Here is a 19,668-nt window from a genome sequence, read left to right on the forward strand (position 1 = left end):
TGAAGATTTATGGATCTTCACTTTTTTATTTCATTCCCTCACTTTTTATTTCCTCTTCAAACCAGAAGATGCCCTTTACCTCAATTCTGATTGCTTGGCCCTTAGACTCTAGGACCCTAGCAATCCACCTTGGATCCCACATGTTTCCCTTCAAACTACTAATGCAGTCCCAAAGCAGTATGTTCTGCCTTTGATTTGTTTTTTGTTTGTTTGTTTTTTATTTTGTTTTTTGAGTCACACCCAGCAGCGCTCAGGCTCTACGCTCAGAAATCATTCCTGGCAGGCTCAGGGGACCATATGGGATGCCGGGATTCGAACCACCTTCCTTCTTTTTTTTTTGAACCACCGTCCTTCTGAATGCAAGGCAAATGCCTTACCTCCATGCTATCTCTCCAGCCCCATGTTCTGCCTTTGAATATGTTCCTTCTTTTGCAGATCAAGATCACCCACAAGAACCAGATGCCTATGCTCATTGGCCCACCCCAACGCCCCTCCAATTTCTTTGGCTTTTTGTGCTGAGAGAAACACCACAGCCTCCAATCCAGCCTTGAATTCACCTTTATGTTCGAGCAGGACTCGAACCCTGAGGCTCTGCACATTGCTGCACAAATTCCCGCCAGCCCAGGAGCGTGTTCCTTCACCTTCACAGTATTTATTATCCCACACCACGCTGCTCTTCTCCATGCAAACATGAAACACCAAACATACACATTCAAAGTGCCTCATCTAATAAATGACCTCTCCTCCTCACTGGGGTATTTGTTAAGTGGTTCACCTCCTTTCGTATCTCTTTACTGAAAGAAGTCTTCCAGAAGCAAGCAAAACAGCAATGACACTAGGTTCTGAGCATTTATTTCAAATATGGTCATCTCCGGCAGAAGACTGGAGAAATGAGAGACTTTGCTGTCTGTCAACTCAAAGTCCATCAGGGGGTCCTGTGAGCATACTCAGACCTGCTGCCCATGGAGGAGAGGGCTGTTCTCACCAGTAGGGTAAGAACGGAAGAATTGAGGCATCCGCAGCCAGTGGGCAGTGCGGCGTGGCAGCCGGGGAAGGGCGGGAGCTGAGTCCCGCTTCCTGAGCTTCTGCCTGAGATTGGAAGAAAGGGAAACTGGTTAGCAGTGGATAAGGGCAGCCAGTCAGCACTTCTCCATGAAGAGGACACACCCTTACCCCATCTCCTAGGTGTGGGTTCTAGCTCCCTCTCTTTCTCTTCCTCAAGTAAATTTTTCTCTTGTTTGAATGGAAATCTCTGTAAGACTGACCCTCATAAGCATTCATGCTTTGAGGACCTTGGCTCTCTACACCTGGGAATTTGCCCTTTTCAGAGGACTGAATTCACTCATTCTCATCTGCTTTTGATATTATTAATAACAACAATTAACAATATAATTTATTGTACTCATTTTTGGGGGACTATGCAAAGAATTATTCCTCTCTCTGAGATAACTCCTGGCCCTTTTCTTGCACTCTTGCTCTTAAAACTAGGTTCTTTATCTTTTTTTTTTTTGTTTTTGTTTTTGAATCACACCCGGCAGCGCTCAGGGGTTACTACTGGCTCTACACTCAGAAATCACTCCTGGCAGGCTTGGGGGACCATATGGGATGCAGGGATTTGAACCACCAACCTTCTGCATGCAAGGCAAACGCCTTACCTCCATGCTATCTCTCCGGCCCTCCCTTCATGACTTCTAATCATTACAGCCTTCCAAGGCTGCTGTAAGTTTTCCTAAGTTACTTCCCCCAGGTCCTATAAGCAAGGACACAGTCAGGCCTGTTTAAGTTTCACATATGGACTCATGGAAAACATCCCCAAAGAAAGCTCCTTCTTCCTTGGAGGAAAAATAGTGGATAAAGGGATATGAAAGCCCAACACGGGCAGTCCTCACCTGTAGGTTACAGATGCAAGCACCATAGCTGTCAACACCAACACAATGCCCAGGAACAGAGGGACCTGTCCAGAGCCTGCTTCTTGCCCTTGAGCAAAATCCCAGGAAGAGTTTTTGTCAGTATCTGTTGCCTGCTAAATAGTTCTACCCTCTCTTCTTCAGCTCAGCCCTTCCAAGCACCTACCAGGCATGACAAGCTGAGTGCTGACCATCGCTAGGCTGTTGGCATCAGCCAAGGACACGTTGAGGCAGTAGGTCCCTGAGCCACCTGTCAGTGCTGGGTATAGAACCAGCTGGCAGGCTGGACTGGGTGGCACAGGCTGACAGAAACTTTGAGCAGGTGGCTGGCACCCTGGTGATGAGATTTCCATGCAGGCTTCCTGGGGCAACCTAGGAAAGGTGTCAATTTATGTCAAACGATCTAGGAAACCAGACCATTTATGTCAAATGGAGGGAAAACACACCAGAGAGCAGGGCAGCGGTCAATTAAAGGATTCTTAGGGAAACCAGGAGATGACTTACCCGCCTTGGCAGGACACAGTCAGCTCAAATGTATCTCCATTACTTGAAGGCATAGCTTGCAGGATCTCAGCATTTTCAATGCCCTCTACAGAGTGCAAGATTTTGTTTTTTTTTGTTTGGGGGCCACACTCAGCAATTATCAAGGTTTGCTCCTGGCTCTACACTCAGGAATCACTTCTGGTGGTCTCGGGGCCATATGGGATGCCAAGGATCAAATATGGATCAGCCACATGTAAGGCAAGTACTTTGCCTACTATCCTATCTCTACAGGTCCAACGTGGCAAGATTGTCAACTGGATTCTTCAGCTAGGCCTCCCCATTTCTCATAAACAGGAAAGCCCTGGGGTTGCTTCCCCATTACCATCCTTCTGCTTTCAAGCGAAAATCAAAGTGTTTGAGTACTCTTGTCTTTATTCCTTTCTAGATATTCATCCACTGGGCAGTACTCTCTCCCTCTCCCTCTCCTTTCTCCCTCCTCCCTTCTCTCGCTCCCTTTCCCTCCCTCTCTCCCTCTCCCTCCCTCCATGGTAGGGAAGACTCACGGACAATATCCAGGGCGATGGAAAAGGAGCCATATCTGTACAAAACACAATCCAGGGCAACCTGTCGCTTAGCCAAGATTAAAGCGACTGTGTCATCCAGCAGGGGGCTCTGGGAGCCTGGCAAGAAGATTGAAAAGGCAGTCAAGAAAAATGACGTCAAAAAGCAGGCCAAAGAAGGCATTTTTCCCCACTAGAAAGAGTCAGAGCTAGTAGATGCAGATTTGGAATCTAATAAGATCTGGGCAATTCCATTTTCTTTTAAACCCATCGGGGTCCCTACAGCCTGGAAATCTCATTTGAGAGATAAGAAACTGAAGCGGGGGAGGGGGGACCCTGCTGTGCATTGTTTCTAGAACCACACAGTTATGGCTAGTTTGGAAGTTTTTTAAAATCCTGGAGTTGGGCTAAAGAGATAGTACAGTGGGTAAGGCATTTGCCTTGCATGTAGACAACCCAGATTTAATCCCTATCATCTCGTGGTCCCCAGAGTCCACCAAGAGTGATTCTTGAGTACAGAGCCAGGAGTAATCCCTGACCATGTGTGGTCCCATAAAAAAAGTCCTGGAGTTGTGTCCCAATAACAAAGCATCTGCCTAGTAGGCATGAGGCCACAAATTAGATCGCCAGCACCATATCCCACATGCCACTGTGATCCCAGCAATAGGGCTGTTGGTAAACCTAGGAAAGCATCTCACCCAAGCACATGAAAACTGCAATTAGGTGTGTGTGGCCCCTAGTCATTGCAACAGCAACAAAGGGGAGGGAAATGAAGGGAGAAAATAAAATAAAAAAAAAATATCTCGGGGCCAGAGAGATAGCATGGAGGTAAGGCGTTTGCCTTTCATGCAGAAGGACGGTGGTTTGAATTCCAGTATCCCATATGGTCCCCCAAAACCCCCCCAAAAAAAAATCTCAAAAATTTCTCATACCCTGCTATTGATGTATAGCAGTTAAACTTTGAACCTCCATACATCAACACCCTGCTACTATGCCAGGTTCTGGGCTCAGCATTCAATATACTTTAACTTATCAAAAAATAACTTTCTCTTGGGGCCGGAGAGATAGCATGGAGGTAAGGCATTTGCCTTTCATGCAGGAGGTCATCGGTTCGAATTCCGATGTCCCATATGGTCCCCCATGCCTGCCAGGAGCAATTTTTGAGCCTGGAGCCAGGAATAACCCCTGAGCACTGCCGGGTGTAACCCAAAAAACACAAAATAATAATAATAATAATAATAATAATAATAATAACTTTCTCATTCCTTCGCTCTCTGTTCCTAGCATAATGATGGTTGACTACTATGGGATGGGAACCAGAGGTGGGAAATGGACCAGAGTCTTGAATATTTCTACACATTTACACTTAAACAGAAAATGAGGGGGCCAGAGCAATAGCAATGCAGGTAGGATGTTTGCCTTGCACATGGTCAATCCGGGTTTGATCCCCGGCATCCCATATGGTCCCCCAAGCCTGCAGGAGCAATTTTTTTTTTTTTTTTTTTTGGTTTTTGGGCCACACCCAGTAACGCTCAGGGGTTACTCCTGGCTATGTGCTCAGAAGTTGCTCCTGGCTTGGGGGACCATATGGGACACCGGGGGATCGAACCGAGGTCCGTCCAAGGCTAGCGCAGGCAAGGCAGGCACCTTACCTTTAGCGCCACCACCCGGCCCCAGGAGCAATTTCTAAGCTTAGAGCCAGTCATAGTAGCAGGGAAGGGAGGAAGGGTGTAAGGAAGGGTGGAAGGAAGGGAGGGAGGAAGAGAGGGAGGGAGGAAGGGTGAGGAGCCAAAAATAAGGGCCAGAGAGATAGCACAGTAGTAGGGTGTTTGCCTTGCACACAGCCAACACAGGACAGGCCCCGGTTCAATTCCCAGCATCTCATATAGTCCTTTGAGCCTGCCAGGAATGATTTCTGAGTGCAGAGCCAGAGTACCACTGGGCATGGCCCAAGAAAATTAAATTAAAAAAAAAAAAAAAATATATATATATATATATATATATATATATCTCACAGCCTTCACCACATGCTCAAAAGAGAAGTAAATCAGGGCCCGGAGAGATAGCACAGCGGCATTTGCCTTGCAAGCAGCCAATCCAGGACCAAAGGTGGTTGGTTCTAATCCCAGTGTCCCATATGGTCCCCCATGCCTGCCAGGAGCTATTTCTGAGCAGACAGCCAGGAGTAACCTCTGAGCACCACTGGTTGTGACCCAAAAACAAAAACAAAAACAAAAGAGAAGTAAATCAAGCCACAAAAAATCATGGGTATACGGGCCCTGCAGTTGAAAATTGGGGCAATCTTAAAAAGGGGTGGGCCAAGTTCCTGTCCTGCTAAAGCCTCACCAGCTGTACCCACCACCCACAATCACCACTCTGCCAATGACCCGACTTCACCATTTAACCACTGATCACTGCAGAGATGCCTAACAGACCAAAACTCCAGGTATAATGATATTTGGGCTGAAATCACTAGGACAGTGTCGGAGTGAATGCAGACATACTCCCCCATCAATCACACTTCTTGTACTTCCATATAAACCACAGAGCTTAAAATTCCCGCATACAGCCATGCGACACTTCCGAATTTTTCAGTATTGCTATTTCTGTAGGAACACACCAAATTAGATGTCAACGTGGCATAAAAATGGTTGGGGTTTTCTTGGTCACACTCTGTAATGCTCAGGGGTTACTGCTGACTGGCGATGAGCTCAAAAATTGCTTCAGGCTCGGGGGACCATATGGGCCGACAGGGATCAAATCCAGGTGCATCCTGAATCAGCCGCAACCAAGACAAAAGCCCTACTGCTCTGCTATAGCTCCGGCCCCAAACCATCTAATGTTAAGAAGCAAATCAGAAAAAAAAAAAGAAAGAAAGAGAGAGAGAGAGAGAGGGAAGGAAGGAAGGAAGGAAGGAAGGAAGGAAGGAAGGAAGGAAGGAAGGAAGGAAGGAAGGAAGGAAGGAAGGAAGGAAGGAAGGAAGGAAGGAAGGAAGGAAGGAAGGAAGGAAGGAAAGAGAGAGAGAGAGAGAGAGAGAAAGAAAGAAAGAAAGAAAGAAAGAAAGAAAGAAAGAAAGAAAGAAAGAAAGAAAGAAAGAAAGAAAGAAAGAAAGAAAGAAAGAAAGAAAGAAAGAAAGAAAGAAAGAAAAGAAAAAAGAAGAAGCAAATCGGGGAAAGAAAGAAAGAAAGAAAGAAAGAAAGAAAGAAAGAAAGAAAGAAAGAAAGAAAGAAAGAAAGAAAGAAAGAAAGAGAGAGAGAAAGAAGAAAGAAAGAAAGAAAGAAAGAAAGAAAGAAAGAAAGAAAGAAAGAAAGAAAGAAAGAAAGAAAGAAAGAAAGAAAGAAAGAAAGAAAGAAAGAAAGAAAGAAAGAAAGAAAGAAAGAAAGAAAGAAAAGAAAAAGCAAATCGGGGCCAGAAAGATAGCACAGCGGGGAGGACGTTTTGTTTGTCTTGCACACGGCCAAACCTGGGACCAATCCGGGTTCGATCCCTGGCATCCCACATGATCCTCCAACCCTACCAGGAGTGATTTTTGAGCGCAGAGCTAACAGTAACCCCTGAATGCACCAGGCACGACCCAAAACAAAAACAAACAGAAAGAAGCAGATCAAATAACAGAAACAACTAGCAACAAATAGCTTTGTAAATCTCAGGCAATGACTTACTCAATTACCTCATTTTGAGATAAAATTTTCACAAAAATAATTTAATTACTACTCATTTGTAAACAAGCAATATAAAGTATATTATTTTGTGCCTGCCAAGAAGTGGGTGCCAAGGCTTTGGGGTGGATGAGAATTCCAGGACAATGGTGGAGGAAATTTAATATTGGTATTGGAACATGAATGATAGAAATAAATGCAATATGAGCAACTATGTAAATCATGGTGTATACATAAATTAACTTAAAGAAAGATATGGGGCCGGAGAGGTAGCATGGAGGTAAGGCGTTTGTCTTGCATGCAGAAGGACGGTGATTTGAATCTCGGCATCTCATATGGTCCCTGTCCTGCCAGGGACAACTTCTTCTTCTTTTTTTTTTTTTTTTTTTTGGTTTTTTGGGCCACACCCGGTGACGCTCAGGGGCTACTCCTGGCTATGCGCTCAGAAGTCACTCCTGGCTTGGGGGACCATATGGGATGCCGGGGATCGAACCGCGGTCCATCCTAGGCTAGCGCAGGCAAGGCAGGCACCTTACCTCTAGCGCCACTGCCCGGCCCCCAGGGACAACTTCTGAGCATAGAGCCAGGAGTAACCCTTGAGCGCTGCAGGGTATGACCCCCCCCCAAAAAAAAAATTAATTAAAAAAAAAAAAAAGAGACCATGGATGGCTGGAGAGATAGCACAGTGGTAGGGCAGCACGGTGGTAGGGTGTTAGCCTTGCATGCAGCTAACCTGGGAGGGACCCAGTTCGATTCTGGACATTCCATATGGTCTCCAAGCCTGCCAGGAGCGATTTCTGAGTGCAGAGCCAAGAGTAACACCTGAGCACCACTGGATGTGGCCCTAATACCAATCAATTAATCAACAAATAAATAAAGTTTAAAAAAAATAAAAGAGGGGGCCAGAGTGGTGTGCTAGAGGTAAGTCATCTGCCTTGTGTGCGTTAGCCTAGGACAGACTGTGGTTCGATTCATCGGCATCCTATATGGTCTCCCCAAGCCAGGAGTGATTTGAGTGCATAACCAAGAGTAACCACTGAGTGTCAGCAGGTGTGGCCCAAAACAAAACAAAACAACACCAGAAAATAGGCTTCTCCAGAGTGTGAATAAGCAAATGTAGAGACATAGAGACAAAGACATGAAATACATGTTCAAGGGAGAAAACAGGCTTGAAGAGCATAAAATACTCTTTGTGGGGCCACACCCAGCAGTGTTTAGGGTTACTCCAGGCCCTTTGCTCATAAATCACTCCCAGAAGGCTTTGGGGACCATATGGGATGACAGGAAGGAAAAAGGAAGGAGAGAGGGAGGGAGGGAGGAAGAAGAGGGAGGGAGGGAGGGGAAGGAAGGGAGGAAATAAGAAAGGAAGAAGGGAGGGAGAGAGGAAGGAGGGAGGGAGGAAGAAGGAAGGAAGGAAGGAGGAAGGAAGGAAGGAAGGAAGGAAGGAAGGAAGGAAGGAAGGAAGGAAGGAAGGAAGGAAGGAAGGAAGGAAGGAAGGAAGGAAGGAAGGAAGGGAGTTTCCAGAACTCCAGATATTTATTCTACATCAATAAGAGAGATTTAGAAGTCAAAGAAAGCACAGGGGTTAAGGAATTTGAACCCAAGCATCACATCACTCAACACCACCAGCCCCAAGCAGAGAGCTGACAGGGAAAGAACTTGAGTATCAGCTCCGTCCCAACCACACCAGCACCAAAGGAAAAGGTTTAAGGACTTTAAACATCTATGGGGTCGAAGGATAACACAGCAGTAGGACATTTGCCTTGGATGTGGCTGTCTTGGGACAGACCTGGGTTCAATTCCCGGTATCCCATATGGTCCCCTGAGCCTGCCAGGAGCAATTTCTGAATGCAGAGCCAGGAGTAACCCAAGTGCCACCAGGTATGGCTCCAAAACAAAAAGAAAAAAGAATTAGGCAACATCTGAATTCTGGATAAGTCATCTCAATTAACTCCATGCCCTTTGGCCCCTTACCTGTGACCCCTTCTGGAAGCATAGTTGGAACCTCAGTTTGGGGACTGGGCACCTCTCCAGCTGTGGTCTCTCCCAGCTCTGTTGTTACTTGTGCACCTGTAGCTCCAGAAGGCTCTGTGGTTGGCACTTCAGAAGTTAAACCTCTGGCATCGGTAGTCAGCCTTGCTGCAGGTGTGGTACCAATGACCTCTGAGGTTAACACCTGCTTAGGTGTAGTGCCAGTGATCTCTGCAGTTGGCACCTGTGCTGCTGTGGTCCCCAAAGGCTCTGTAGTTGATCCCTGAACAGGTTCAGTACTGACAACTCCTGCAGTAGGCCCTTCCCCAGCTGTGGTGCCAGGGGCCTCAGAAGTTGGCACATACTCATCTGTGGTAGCTGGCACAGGGGAGGAACCACATGAGGTGAGAGGAATGGCAGCCTGTAGCACCACCCGGGCAGTGACTGGGCCAGAATTCAGATAAGTATGAGTGACCACAAGTGCCCGGGAGATAAGAGTTCCAGTGTCATCTCCAAAGTCCCAAGTGTAGGAGAGGTCAGCCTCAGTCAAATAGCCACTGGGGTCATGGAGCTGGAGGGCAAAGGTCAGGGGTTGATTTCTCAGGAAGTGCTTGTTCTCTCCATCCAAGGCCTGTAGCTGGGACACACTCACAGAGAAGGGGACCTGATCTGGGATTGGAGGCAAAAATGGAGAGAACAATCAGGCCTGGGCCCCAGAGGCACCTTTATAACCATACCCTCCAGCTCTAAGCTGCGTCACTGGCTCTACCCTCTACATTGCTCTACCTTGGTTTTCTGGGATGTAGCCCTTTTCCTATTTCACAATGCCCATTCCAGGGAAGCCTCCTCACCTTCTCCAGCCCTACATGGCTTTCATGGCTTTGCCTAAATACTGTACTAACCTGTAATGGTGAAGGCTGAGCTGGCATGAGCAAGGGGCACGTAGCTCTGGCGTCCCCGACGGTGGTAGACGGTCACTTCCATGGTATGTGTGCCCAGCATTGTGTGTGCTCCCGTCCCAATGCTCAGTCCTGACACTGGGCCTCCCAGAACTTGCCAGTATTGGCCTACAGAGAGGGGTGAGTCCGCTGGTTAGTGGGGCAGGATAAGGCATGGCACGGGAGAGGAAGGTTAGGAGACAAACTGAGGATAATTATTTCAGATGGTGATTAGAAAGAAATTAGAAAGAGAGTGGTCTGGGGGACATGAAAGGAAAACTTATGCCACAGAGCTATAATTTGGGAAGGTCCCTCAGAATGACCCAGAATAGATATGGAGGCTTCAGGAAGGAAGCAAGGGGAAGTAAAAGTTGGGGAATCTGACAAAACTTAAGGGGTTGCCACTATAAAGAATGAACAAGGTCCAGATAAAAATGAGGTAATTCGGGGCCGGAGAGATAGCATGGAGGTAAGGCGTTTGCCTTTCATGCAGGAGGTCATCGGTTCGAATCCCGGCGCCCCATATGGTCCCCTGTGCCTGCCAGGAGCAATTTCTGAGCCTGGAGCCAGGAATAACCCCTGAGCACTGCCAGGTGTGACCCAAAAACAAAAACAAAAAAAAAAAAAATGAGGTAATTCCAAGTACAGATGACAGACTAACAAGGGGAGTTCCTCACCCCAGGTCTTCCAGACGTAAACGAAGTGTCTCTTCTGAGATTGAGGGCCAGATGGGCAAGGCCCCCCATCAGGGAAGGTACAGGCATCATCCAAGTCCTGAGGATACACTGGCTGGCCCCCCCAAACTTGGCTCCCTGAAAAGCAAATAGAATTACTCTTAGAACCCAGCATACCTTCCTCTACACCAAACCTCCTAACACAATGGCCATGGAGGGGATCTGGGAATACTCCTTACCTACAGAGTACATTCCCCAGGAGAAGGTAACCTCTATAGGATTGCAGTAAGAGAAATGGAAGGTATTCTACTGAGAAAGATTTCTGGGGCTGGAGTGATAGCACAGTGGTAGGCCATTTGCCTTGCACACGGGTGCCCCAGGACAGACCTGGGTTAGATCCCGGGCATCCCATATAGTCCCCTGAGCCAGGAGCAATTCTGAGCACATAGCCTGAACATCATTGGGTGTGGCCAAAGAAACAAACAAACGAACAACAACAACAAAAAAAAAAAAAAACAAAAGAAAGATTCCTATGTATGTTCTTAGTAGGAAAGATATTGAAAAAAAAATACATAAGAATGTTTAGAATGGCTTTCTCTGTAGTGGGAGCGATTTGTTTTACTTTATTTTGTTTTGTTTTTGGATCACACCCAGCAGTGCTCAGGTGTTACTTTTGGCTCTGTGCTCAGGAATTACTCCTGGCAGCTCAGGGGAACCATATGGGATGCCAGTTATCAAATCTGCTATGCTTTCACTCCAGCCCCAGTTTTGTTTTTGTTTTTGTTTTTTTTTTTCCCCAGATTTGTCCTCTCGTGCCTTTAAGAGCCAGCCCAATGCTCAGGAAGGCCCTCCTAAACTGAGAGGAAGATTACTGTATGTCCCACTGACTTCCTGCAGCTTGAGCGGAGCATAGCAGCAGGAAAAACACAGGCTGGGACAAGTTGTTTTTTTTTTTAATAGGAAGGTTTATTAGAAAGTAAAAGAGAGGGGCCAGAGAGATAGCATGGAGGTAAGATGTTTTGCCTTGCATGCAGAAGGTCGGTGGTTCGAATCCTGGCATCCCATATGGTCCCTGAGCCTGCCAAGAGTAATTTTGAGCATAGAGCCAGGAGTAACCCCTGGGTGCTGCCGGGTGTGACCCAAAACCAAAAAAAAAAAAAAAAAAAGTAAAAGAGAACTAAAAGAGGGGCCGGGCGGTGGCACTAGAGGTAAGGTGCCTGCCTTGCCTGCATTAGCCTTGGATGGACCGAGGTTCGATCCCCCGGTGTCCCATATGGTCCCCCAAGCCAGGAGCAACTTCTGAGCGCATAGCCAGGAGTAACTCTTGAGCGTTACCGGGTGTGGCCCCCCCCCCCAAAAAAAAAAGAGAACTAAAAGAAACTTCCCATCTGGGGAGAATTTTAGTCTAGGGCTCAGTTAATGAGACAGAAATTAAAAACAAAAGTTAGGGGCTGGGGAGATAATACAAGGTAGGTCGTTTGCCTTGGATATCGTTTGATCTATAGCAGTTTAATCTATGGCATCTCAAATATTGTTCCTGACCCTGCTAAGAGTGAAGCCTGAATACTGAGTCAGGAATAAACCCTAAAAAAATAAATAAAAATAAAAATAAATAAAAAAAGAAGAAAAAGGAATAAACTCTGAGCACTGCCAATGTTGCTCAAATACTAAAATAAATAAAATTAAATGTTAAGGTGGGGTAATAGGTCTAAGGGCTCATAGTCTTCTGAAAACTACTGGGAGTAACCCCTGAGCAACAAGCCAGGAATGCTGCTGAGCACTACCAGGTAAAGTCTAAAACACAAAATCAAAACAAAACAGAAATAGCCAAATTATTAGAGATAGAGATATAGTACAGGGATTAAGGTGCTTGCCTAGCCTAAAGTCAACTCAAATTTGATCCCTGGCACAGCATTAGATTCCTCAAGCACTGCCAGGAGTGCCCCTAAGCACAGCCAAGTGTGACCCAAAAACAAAATTAATACTGTATGACTGGAACTCAATCATGAACAATTTTATCTATGAAAAAAATACATTGTAATCACAGTGTTTAAATAAAAAATGAAAAAATTAAATGCATAAATAACAGCTAGGACAAATATTATGCCAGATTCTTCCTGTATTATCACATTTTAATCCAATCACAGTCTTCAAATGCCATCAATCACCCCCAATCCACAAATAAGGAAATGAAAGCACAGAACATTCAAGTAGCTTGTGACCAGGGTCACATACCACTATTAAGTTTAAGTCCAAATCTGTCTAACTTCTGGATTCTGCTCCCAATCATGTGAGAAACATTTCCTTTTCTTTACCTGTGTCTTCTACTATAACTATTATATAATAATTTGAAACAAAGAAAGAAAGAAAAGAAAGAAAGAAAAGAAAGAAAGAAGGAAAGAAAGAAAGAAAGAAAGAAAGAAAGAAAGAAAGAAAGAAAGAAAGAAAGAAAGAAAGAAAGAAAGAAAGAAAGAAAGAAAGAAAGAAAGAAGGAAGGAAGGAAGGAAGGAAGGAAGGAAGGAAGGAAGGAAGGAAGGAAGGAAGGAAGGAAGGAAGGAAGGGCCGGAGAGATAGCATGGAGGTAGGGCGTTTGCTTTGCATGCAGAAGGATGGTGGTTCGAATCCCAGCATCCCTTATGGTCCCCGGAGCCTGCCAGGAACAATTTGTAAGCAGAGAGCCAGGAGTAACCCCTGCTGCCAGGTGTGACCCAAAACCAAAAAAGGAAAGAAGGAAGGAAGGAAGGAAGGAAGGAAGGAAGGAAGGAAGGAAGGAAGGAAGGAAGGAAGGAAGGAAGGAAGGAAGGAAGGAAGGAAGGAAGGAAGGAAGGAAGGAAGGAAGGAAGGAAGGAAGGGCCGGAGAGATAGCATGGAGGTAGGGCGTTTGCTTTGCATGCAGAAGGATGGTGGTTTGAATCCCAGCATCCCTTATGGTCCCCGGAGCCTGCCAGGAGCAATTTGTAAGCAGAGAGCCAGGAGTAACCCCTGCTGCCAGGTGTGACCCAAAACCAAAAAAGGAAAGAAGGAAGGAAGGAAGGAAGGAAGGAAGGAAGGAAGGAAGGAAGGAAGGAAGGAAGGAAGGAAGGAAGGAAGGGAAAGGAAGGAAGGAAGGGAAAGGAAGGAGGGAAGGAAGGAAGGAAGGGAAAGGAAGGAAGGAAAAGGAAGGTAGGAAGCAAGGAAGGAAGGAAGCAAGGAAGGAAGGAAGGGAAAGGAAGGAGGAAAGGAAGGAAGGAAGAGGAAGGAAGGAAGGAAAAGGAAGGTAGGAAGCAAGGAAGGAAGGAAGGGAAAGGAAGGAGGGAAGGAAGGAAGGAAGGGCCGGAGAGATAGCATGGAGGTAGGGCGTTTGCTTTGCATGCAGAAGGATGGTGGTTCGAATCCCAGCATCCCTTATGGTCCCCGGAGCCTGCCAGGAGCAATTTGTAAGCAGAGAGCCAGGAGTAACCCCTGCTGCCAGGTGTGACCCAAAACCAAAAAAGGAAAGAAGGAAGGAAGGAAGGAAGGAAGGAAGGAAGGAAGGAAGGAAGGAAGGAAGGAAGGAAGGAAGGAAGGAAGGAAGGGAAAGGAAGGAAGGAAGGAAGGGAAAGGAAGGAAGGAAGGAAGGGAAAGGAAGGAGGGAAGGAAGGAAGGAAGGGAAAGGAAGGAAGGAAGGGAAAGGAAGGAAGGAAAAGGAAGGTAGGAAGCAAGGAAGGAAGGAAGCAAGGAAGGAAGGAAGGGAAAGGAAGGAGGAAAGGAAGGAAGGAAGAGGAAGGAAGGAAGGAAAAGGAAGGTAGGAAGCAAGGAAGGAAGGAAGGGAAAGGAAGGAGGGAAGGAAGGAAGGAAGGAAGGGAAAGGAAGGAAGGAAGGAAGGAAGGAAGGAAGGAAGGAAGGAAGGAAGGAAGGAAGGAAGGAAGGAAGGAAGGAAGGAAAAGATCAAGGAGGAAGCAATTCCTTGAAGATACCAGAGAACGTGAGCTCTAAAACTATTTTCAGGGAAGTACTCACCATTGATGATGAAGTCGTTGGCCCAGAGGACCTGCCCATCATCCAAAACCTTTTGAGTCTCAGGGAAGAGCAGGGCAATAGAGAAGGAGGCATTCGCCCCCACCAGTGTAGGCCCGTCATTGCTGACCTTCAGGGAAACTGGGCCACCTGAAAGGACGATTGTGTTAACTGGAACTTCTTGGCTCTCCCTTCAGGTACACATTGTCCTTTCCTAAGTTCTTGAGTTCCTCTCCCCATTCCGCTCCCACTTTGCCTTTCCCAGAGATTGCCAAATTCCTACCTCTCCAGCAGTCAGGCCCTTGAGTTTCCGTCCACTCTGGGTACAGATGGTTGTTCCAGGATTTAGTTCTGAAGTGCCTTGAGACGCCCAGCCAGTCCTGGTTTCTGGGTCCTGAAAGGAAAGATCCTGAAAGTCCACAGGTAGTGACTTTTGAGAAAATAAGACTATTCCATGTCACCCTACTGATTCTTTGGATTGGTGTGCTATTTGGTTTTTTAAACTAAAAAAATTTTTTTTGCTTTTTGGGCCACACCTGGCAGCACTCAGGGATTACTCCTGACTGCGCTCAGAAATCGCCCCTGGCAGGCAGGGGGACCACGTGGGATGCCGGAATTCGAACCACCATCCTTCTGCATGCAAGGCAAATGCCCTACCTCCATGCTATCTCTCTGGCCCCTATTTATGTTTTTTTTTTTTAATTGAGGTAGGGCATTTGCCTTGGATATAGCCATTCTGGGTTCAATCCCTGGCATTTCACATGGCTCCCTGAATATCATCAGAAGTAATTCCTGAGTTCAGAGCCAGGATTAATCCCTCAGCATTGTTGGGTGTTTCCCAAGCCCATAAATAACTAAATTTTGGGGGCAGGAGCGGCGGCAAGGGGTAAGGGCGTCTGCCTTGCCTGTGCTAGCCTAGGATGGACTGTGATTCAATCCCCCGGTGTCCCATATGGTCCCCTAAGCCAGGAGCGATTTCTGAGTGCATAGCCAGGAGTAACCCCTGAGTGTTACTGCCTGTGGCCCCCAAACCATAAATAAATAAATAAATAAATTTTTGTCTGTTTTAAGAGCACATCTAGTGGTGCTCAGAGTTTATTCCTGGCTCAGCATTTAAGAATCTTTCCTGGGGCCGGAGAGATAGCACAGCAGTGTTTGCCTTGCAAGCAGCTAACCCAGGACCAAAGGTGGTTGGTTTGAATCCCGGTGTCCCATATGGTCCCCCCGTGCCCGCCAGGAGCTATTTCTGAGCAGTAAGCCAGGAGTAACCCCTGAGCACCGCTGGGTGTGCCCCCCCCCCCAAAAAAAAAGAATCTTTCCTGAGGGCTGGAGAGATAGCAAAGCGATAGGGCATTTGTCTTGCACGCAGCCATTCCAGGAAGAACGGTGGTTCAAATCCCAGCATCCCATATGGTCACCCGTGCCTGCCAGGAGTGATTTCTGAGTGCAGAACAAGGATTAACCCCTGAGCACTACCAGGCATGACCCCCCCCCCAAAAAAAAACACAAATAAAAAAAAAGGAATCTTGCCTGGTGGGGCTTAGGGGGAACATATAGAGTACATAAAATTGAACCTGAATCAGCCATGTGCAAGGCAAGCATGTTACCAGGGGTACTATGGCTCTGGCCCTGAAATATTTTTTTTAATTTTAATTTTAATTTTGGGCCCTACCCAACAATGCTCAGGGGTTACTCATGGATCTGCAGTTCAGAAATTGCTCCTAGCAGGGTTGGGGAACCATATGGGATGTTGGGAATTGAACCCGGGTCTGCCCCAGATTGGCTGTGTGCAAGGTAAATGCCCTACTGCCCTACCACTGTGCTATCACTTCAACCCCTAAATTTAAATTGAATTTTAATAAGCAGAAAAGATTGCACAGTGAACACCCAAGTGTGCTTTATAGTACCCTTGGTTTTAATTCTGTGCTACAGCAATGTCTGTTCTTTACCTCTACATTGAAAGGACTATCCTTTTAAGTGTTTTCAGAAAGTCAGCACATTATACAAAATTGTATATTTTGTGTCAAAGTGAAGAATTCTAATCTTGATGGTGGTTTGTAAAGAAGAATAAAATATATATAAAAAAGAAGGGAAAAGAAGCAGAAAAGATGGGGCCGGGAAAAAAAAAAGATGGGGCCGGGGAGGAGGAGGAGGAGGAGGAGGAAGAAGAGGAGGAGGAGGAGGAGGAAGAAGAAGAAGAGGGGCTGGCCAAAAACAGAAAAGAAGAAGAAGAAGAAGAAGAAGAAGAAGAAGAAGAAGAAGAAGAAGAAGAAGAAGAAGAAGAAGAAGAGGAGGAGGAGGAGGAGGAGGAGAAGGAAGAAGAGGGGCCAGCCAAAAACAGAAAAGAAGAAGAAGAAGAAGAAGAAGAAGAAGAAGAAGAAGAAGAAGAAGAAGAAGAAGAAGAAGAAGAAGAAGAGGAGGAGGAGGAGGAGGAGGAGGAGGAGGAGGAGGAGGAGGAGGAGGAGGAGAAGGAAGAAGAGGGGCCGGCCAAAAACAGAAAAGAAGAAGAAGAAGAAGAAGAAGAAGAAGAAGAAGAAGAAGAAGAAGAAGAAGAGGAGAAGGAGGAGGAGGAGGAGGAGGAGGAGAAGGAAGAAGAGGGGCCGGCCAAAAACAGAAAAGAAGAAGAAGAAGAAGAAGAAGAAGAAGAAGAAGAGGAGGAGGAGGAGGAGGAGGAGGAGGAGGAGGAGGAGGAGGAGGAGAAGGAAGAAGAGGGGCCGGCCAAAAACAGAAAAGAAGAAGAAGAAGAAGAAGAAGAAGAAGAAGAAGAAGAAGAAGAAGAAGAAGAAGAAGAAGAAGAAGAAGAAGAAGAAGAAGAAGAAGAAGTAGAAGAAAAAGAGGAGGAGGAGGAGGAGGAGGAGAAGGAAGAAGAGGGGCCGGCCAAAAACAGAAAAGAAGAAGCATAGAACCAGGAGTAACCCATGAGCACTGCCAGGTGTGACCCAAAAACCAAAAAAAAAAATTATTTCAAAATGAAAAATAAGGGCCAGAGCAATAGCACAGCAGTTGGGTATTTGCCTTGTATGTGAAAAACCCAGGACGAACCAGAATTTGATCCCTGGCATCCCATCTAATCCCTGGAGCCTGCCAGGAACAATTTCTAACTGCAGAGCCAGGGGTAACCCTGAGCACCGCCGAGTGTGGCCATAAAGCAAAAATAAAATAAAATAAATAAAAAAGGAAAAGAAATGTGTAAAACTGAAGATACAGGAAGTGAAGAGAGTATGCCTATAGTTTCAGCACAGTAGAAACTCTTCCATCCTTTCAATGTACATGAAATCGAAACCTAGTTAATTTATTCCATGGGGGTGGAATCTGGGATCATTCCTTAAACATACCACCTCTAGAACAAGAGAATCACAAGATGCCCCATTCTTGCTCTGACTCCCAACCCTTCCTTCCCAGACCAGCACGAGACATTCCTGATCTTAAACCATCCCCACTCCCCCCTCTAGCTCTCATCACGAGTCCCCAATCTCCCAGAGCCCTTTCATGTGATGCTCAGCTGAGACCCCTATGCTTGTCTCTCCCAGCTCCTGAACAAAAGATCTGGCTGTGTTCAGCCATCCCCATCCATCTCAAAGAGGAAAGGTGGGGTCCTCTTAGCTTTTTTACTAAAAACCACATCCTTGTCCTCCCATTTTAAAGACCCTATGGCCTATACCAAGAGCTTCAAATGAGTTTTCACCTCATTTCACCTGTTGGAGTCCTTGCTCTAGCTCAAGTTCAGAAGGTCTTAGACTTTGGTAAGAAGAACCAACTATGCTTCTGTCCTTCCAAGTAGGAGTTATTTTCAGACTCAACCCCAGATCTCTAGGTGGTGAGGGAGCTCAGGTGCCCATGTCCTGACTAAATCCAATAGGAGAAAGCTGCAGTACTGCTGGCATTTCTCATTAGGAGAGGGAAAACACAGCACAGGTAATCAACCCCAAATTCATACTGTTCATGTCCACAGAACCCACACTCACCTTGTGGGGCCACCACAGTCAGAACAGCACATAATACAGGCACAGACAGAAGGCATTTTCTCTGCACTAGATCCATCCTGGTCCTCTTCAAGCAGCAACCAAAGGTGCTGGAGGGATGGCTAAGCCCCTATATGAGAAACCCCTACTTATTTGCATAAACCCTCCTCATCCACCAAGAGACCTGGGAGGGGCCTCTAGATGAGACCGTACTGACAAGGGACCCACTTCCCCAGTTAGCCTGTTTCTGGTTTTCACTGGGTCACCTTCAATTTGGTGTATCTCCCTCCAGAAAGAATTACCCAAAGGACAACTACAGAACACAAACCTGATGCACAGCAGTCACCAGGGCAAGAAGTATGGAGTCAAACCAGGAATCTTCCAACTAGATAGTAAGAGATACACTGCCTACAAAAGCAGAGGAGAGGTCTGGAGTGATAGTACAGTGGGTAGGGTGCTTGCCTTGCACTTGGCTTACCTGGGTTCGACTCCTAGCATCCCATATGGTGTGTAAGCCTGCCAGCAGTGATTCTTGAGTACAGAGCTTGAGTAACAAAACTCAAAAACAAATAAACAACAATAATCAAAAGCAGAGGGGAGAAGGACAAGAGAGAGTACTAGCAGGTTGGACACTTGTCTGTAATCGACCTGGGTTTGATCTAGGTTCGATCCCCAGCACCCCATGTGGTCCCCTGAGCTCTGCCAGGAGTTATCCCGGAGCACAGAGCTGATGTCCTCTGAGCACTGCCGGGTGTGGCCCCCCTCCCAAAAAAAAAAAAAAAAAAAAAGCAGACAGAGACTTTAATGGGTGATCTGAGTGGCTAAGACCGCCTAGCCTCTAAAACCAGAATACCCTTAGGAGAGATCCCCAACTTCCCAGTTTCACAATGAGGTTCCCTGGTCAACAACAGGAATTAATCATTTTCCTTAGGGTAGTGAAAAATAGCAAGTTAGAGATTCAAAAATCCCTAGGGATGGAAATAAAAAAGGATCAGACTTAAAAAAAAAATCAGACTTGAACGCCAATTCCAAAGTTCAAAGACAACAGAATTGATACCCAATCTACAACAAGCTGTACAAGTGGGGGACCAGTTATACTAGCATTATGGGGCGGGGTAAAGGAGGGAGATATGGGATGCCTGATGGGAACAGGGGTGAAGAGGGAGAACAACCCTGGTGGTGGCAATGCCCCTCATTCATTGTCACTATGTGCCTTAAATATTACAGGGAAATATTTATTTATTTATTTATTTTGGTTTTTGGGTTACACCTGGCAACTCTCAGGGCTTACTCCTGGATCTATGCTCAGAAATCACTCCTGGCAGGCTCAGGGGACCATATGAGATGCCTAGATTTAACACCTCCATCCTTCTGCATGCAAGGCAAACACCCTACCTCCATGCTATCTCTCCAGCCCCATGGTTTTTTTGTTTGTTTTTGTTTTTTGGGCCACACCCGGCAGTGCTCAGGGGTTACTCCTGGCTGTCTGCTCAGAAATAGCTCCTGGCAGGCACAGGGGACCATATGGGGCACCGGGAT

At 46.4% G+C, this 19,668-nt stretch overlaps 2 protein-coding genes and 2 non-coding genes across 7 annotated transcripts in view; 2 read left to right on the forward strand and 2 right to left on the reverse strand.

Annotated features, from left to right (window-relative positions):
* Nucleotides 1–1,392, forward strand: part of DGKA (diacylglycerol kinase alpha) — a 37,255-nt gene extending 35,863 nt beyond the window's left edge. For both annotated transcript variants that reach the window (XM_049783993.1, XM_049783994.1), the window contains exon 24: nucleotides 436–1,392. In XM_049783993.1, the coding sequence (XP_049639950.1) occupies nucleotides 436–519 (84 nt within the window). In that variant the 3' untranslated portion in view covers nucleotides 520–1,392. The remainder of the gene's footprint in view (nucleotides 1–435) is intronic.
* PMEL (premelanosome protein) lies at nucleotides 948–18,208 on the reverse strand. 3 transcript variants are annotated; one of them, XM_049784001.1, is made up of 12 exons: nucleotides 18,133–18,208; nucleotides 14,451–14,561; nucleotides 14,171–14,317; nucleotides 10,196–10,330; nucleotides 9,483–9,647; nucleotides 8,764–9,249; nucleotides 8,584–8,679; nucleotides 2,954–3,070; nucleotides 2,412–2,496; nucleotides 2,074–2,279; nucleotides 1,890–1,977; nucleotides 948–1,089 (listed from the first exon to the last, which is right to left on the reverse strand). In XM_049784001.1, exons 1-12 carry the CDS (start codon nucleotides 18,206–18,208, stop codon nucleotides 948–950), a joined length of 1,854 nt encoding a protein of 617 aa, XP_049639958.1. The 3 variants fall into 3 exon arrangements, with proteins under 3 accessions (XP_049639958.1, XP_049639957.1, XP_049639960.1); XM_049784000.1 differs by having other exon boundaries at nucleotides 8,584–9,249; XM_049784003.1 differs by lacking the exons at nucleotides 14,171–14,317; nucleotides 14,451–14,561 and having other exon boundaries at nucleotides 8,584–9,249.
* LOC126023282 (small Cajal body-specific RNA 11) lies at nucleotides 10,994–11,132 on the reverse strand. The gene has a single exon (XR_007500457.1). It is a non-coding gene; the product is annotated as a small Cajal body-specific RNA 11 (non-coding RNA).
* On the forward strand, nucleotides 16,040–16,169 carry LOC126023097 (small nucleolar RNA SNORA22). The gene has a single exon (XR_007500309.1). It is a non-coding gene; the product is annotated as a small nucleolar RNA SNORA22 (small nucleolar RNA).
* Nucleotides 18,209–19,668: the final 1,460 nt, after the last annotated feature.

The sequence above is a fragment of the Suncus etruscus genome, chromosome 11 (assembly GCF_024139225.1).
Source record: "Suncus etruscus isolate mSunEtr1 chromosome 11, mSunEtr1.pri.cur, whole genome shotgun sequence".
NCBI classification, from domain to species: domain Eukaryota; kingdom Metazoa; phylum Chordata; class Mammalia; order Eulipotyphla; family Soricidae; genus Suncus; species Suncus etruscus.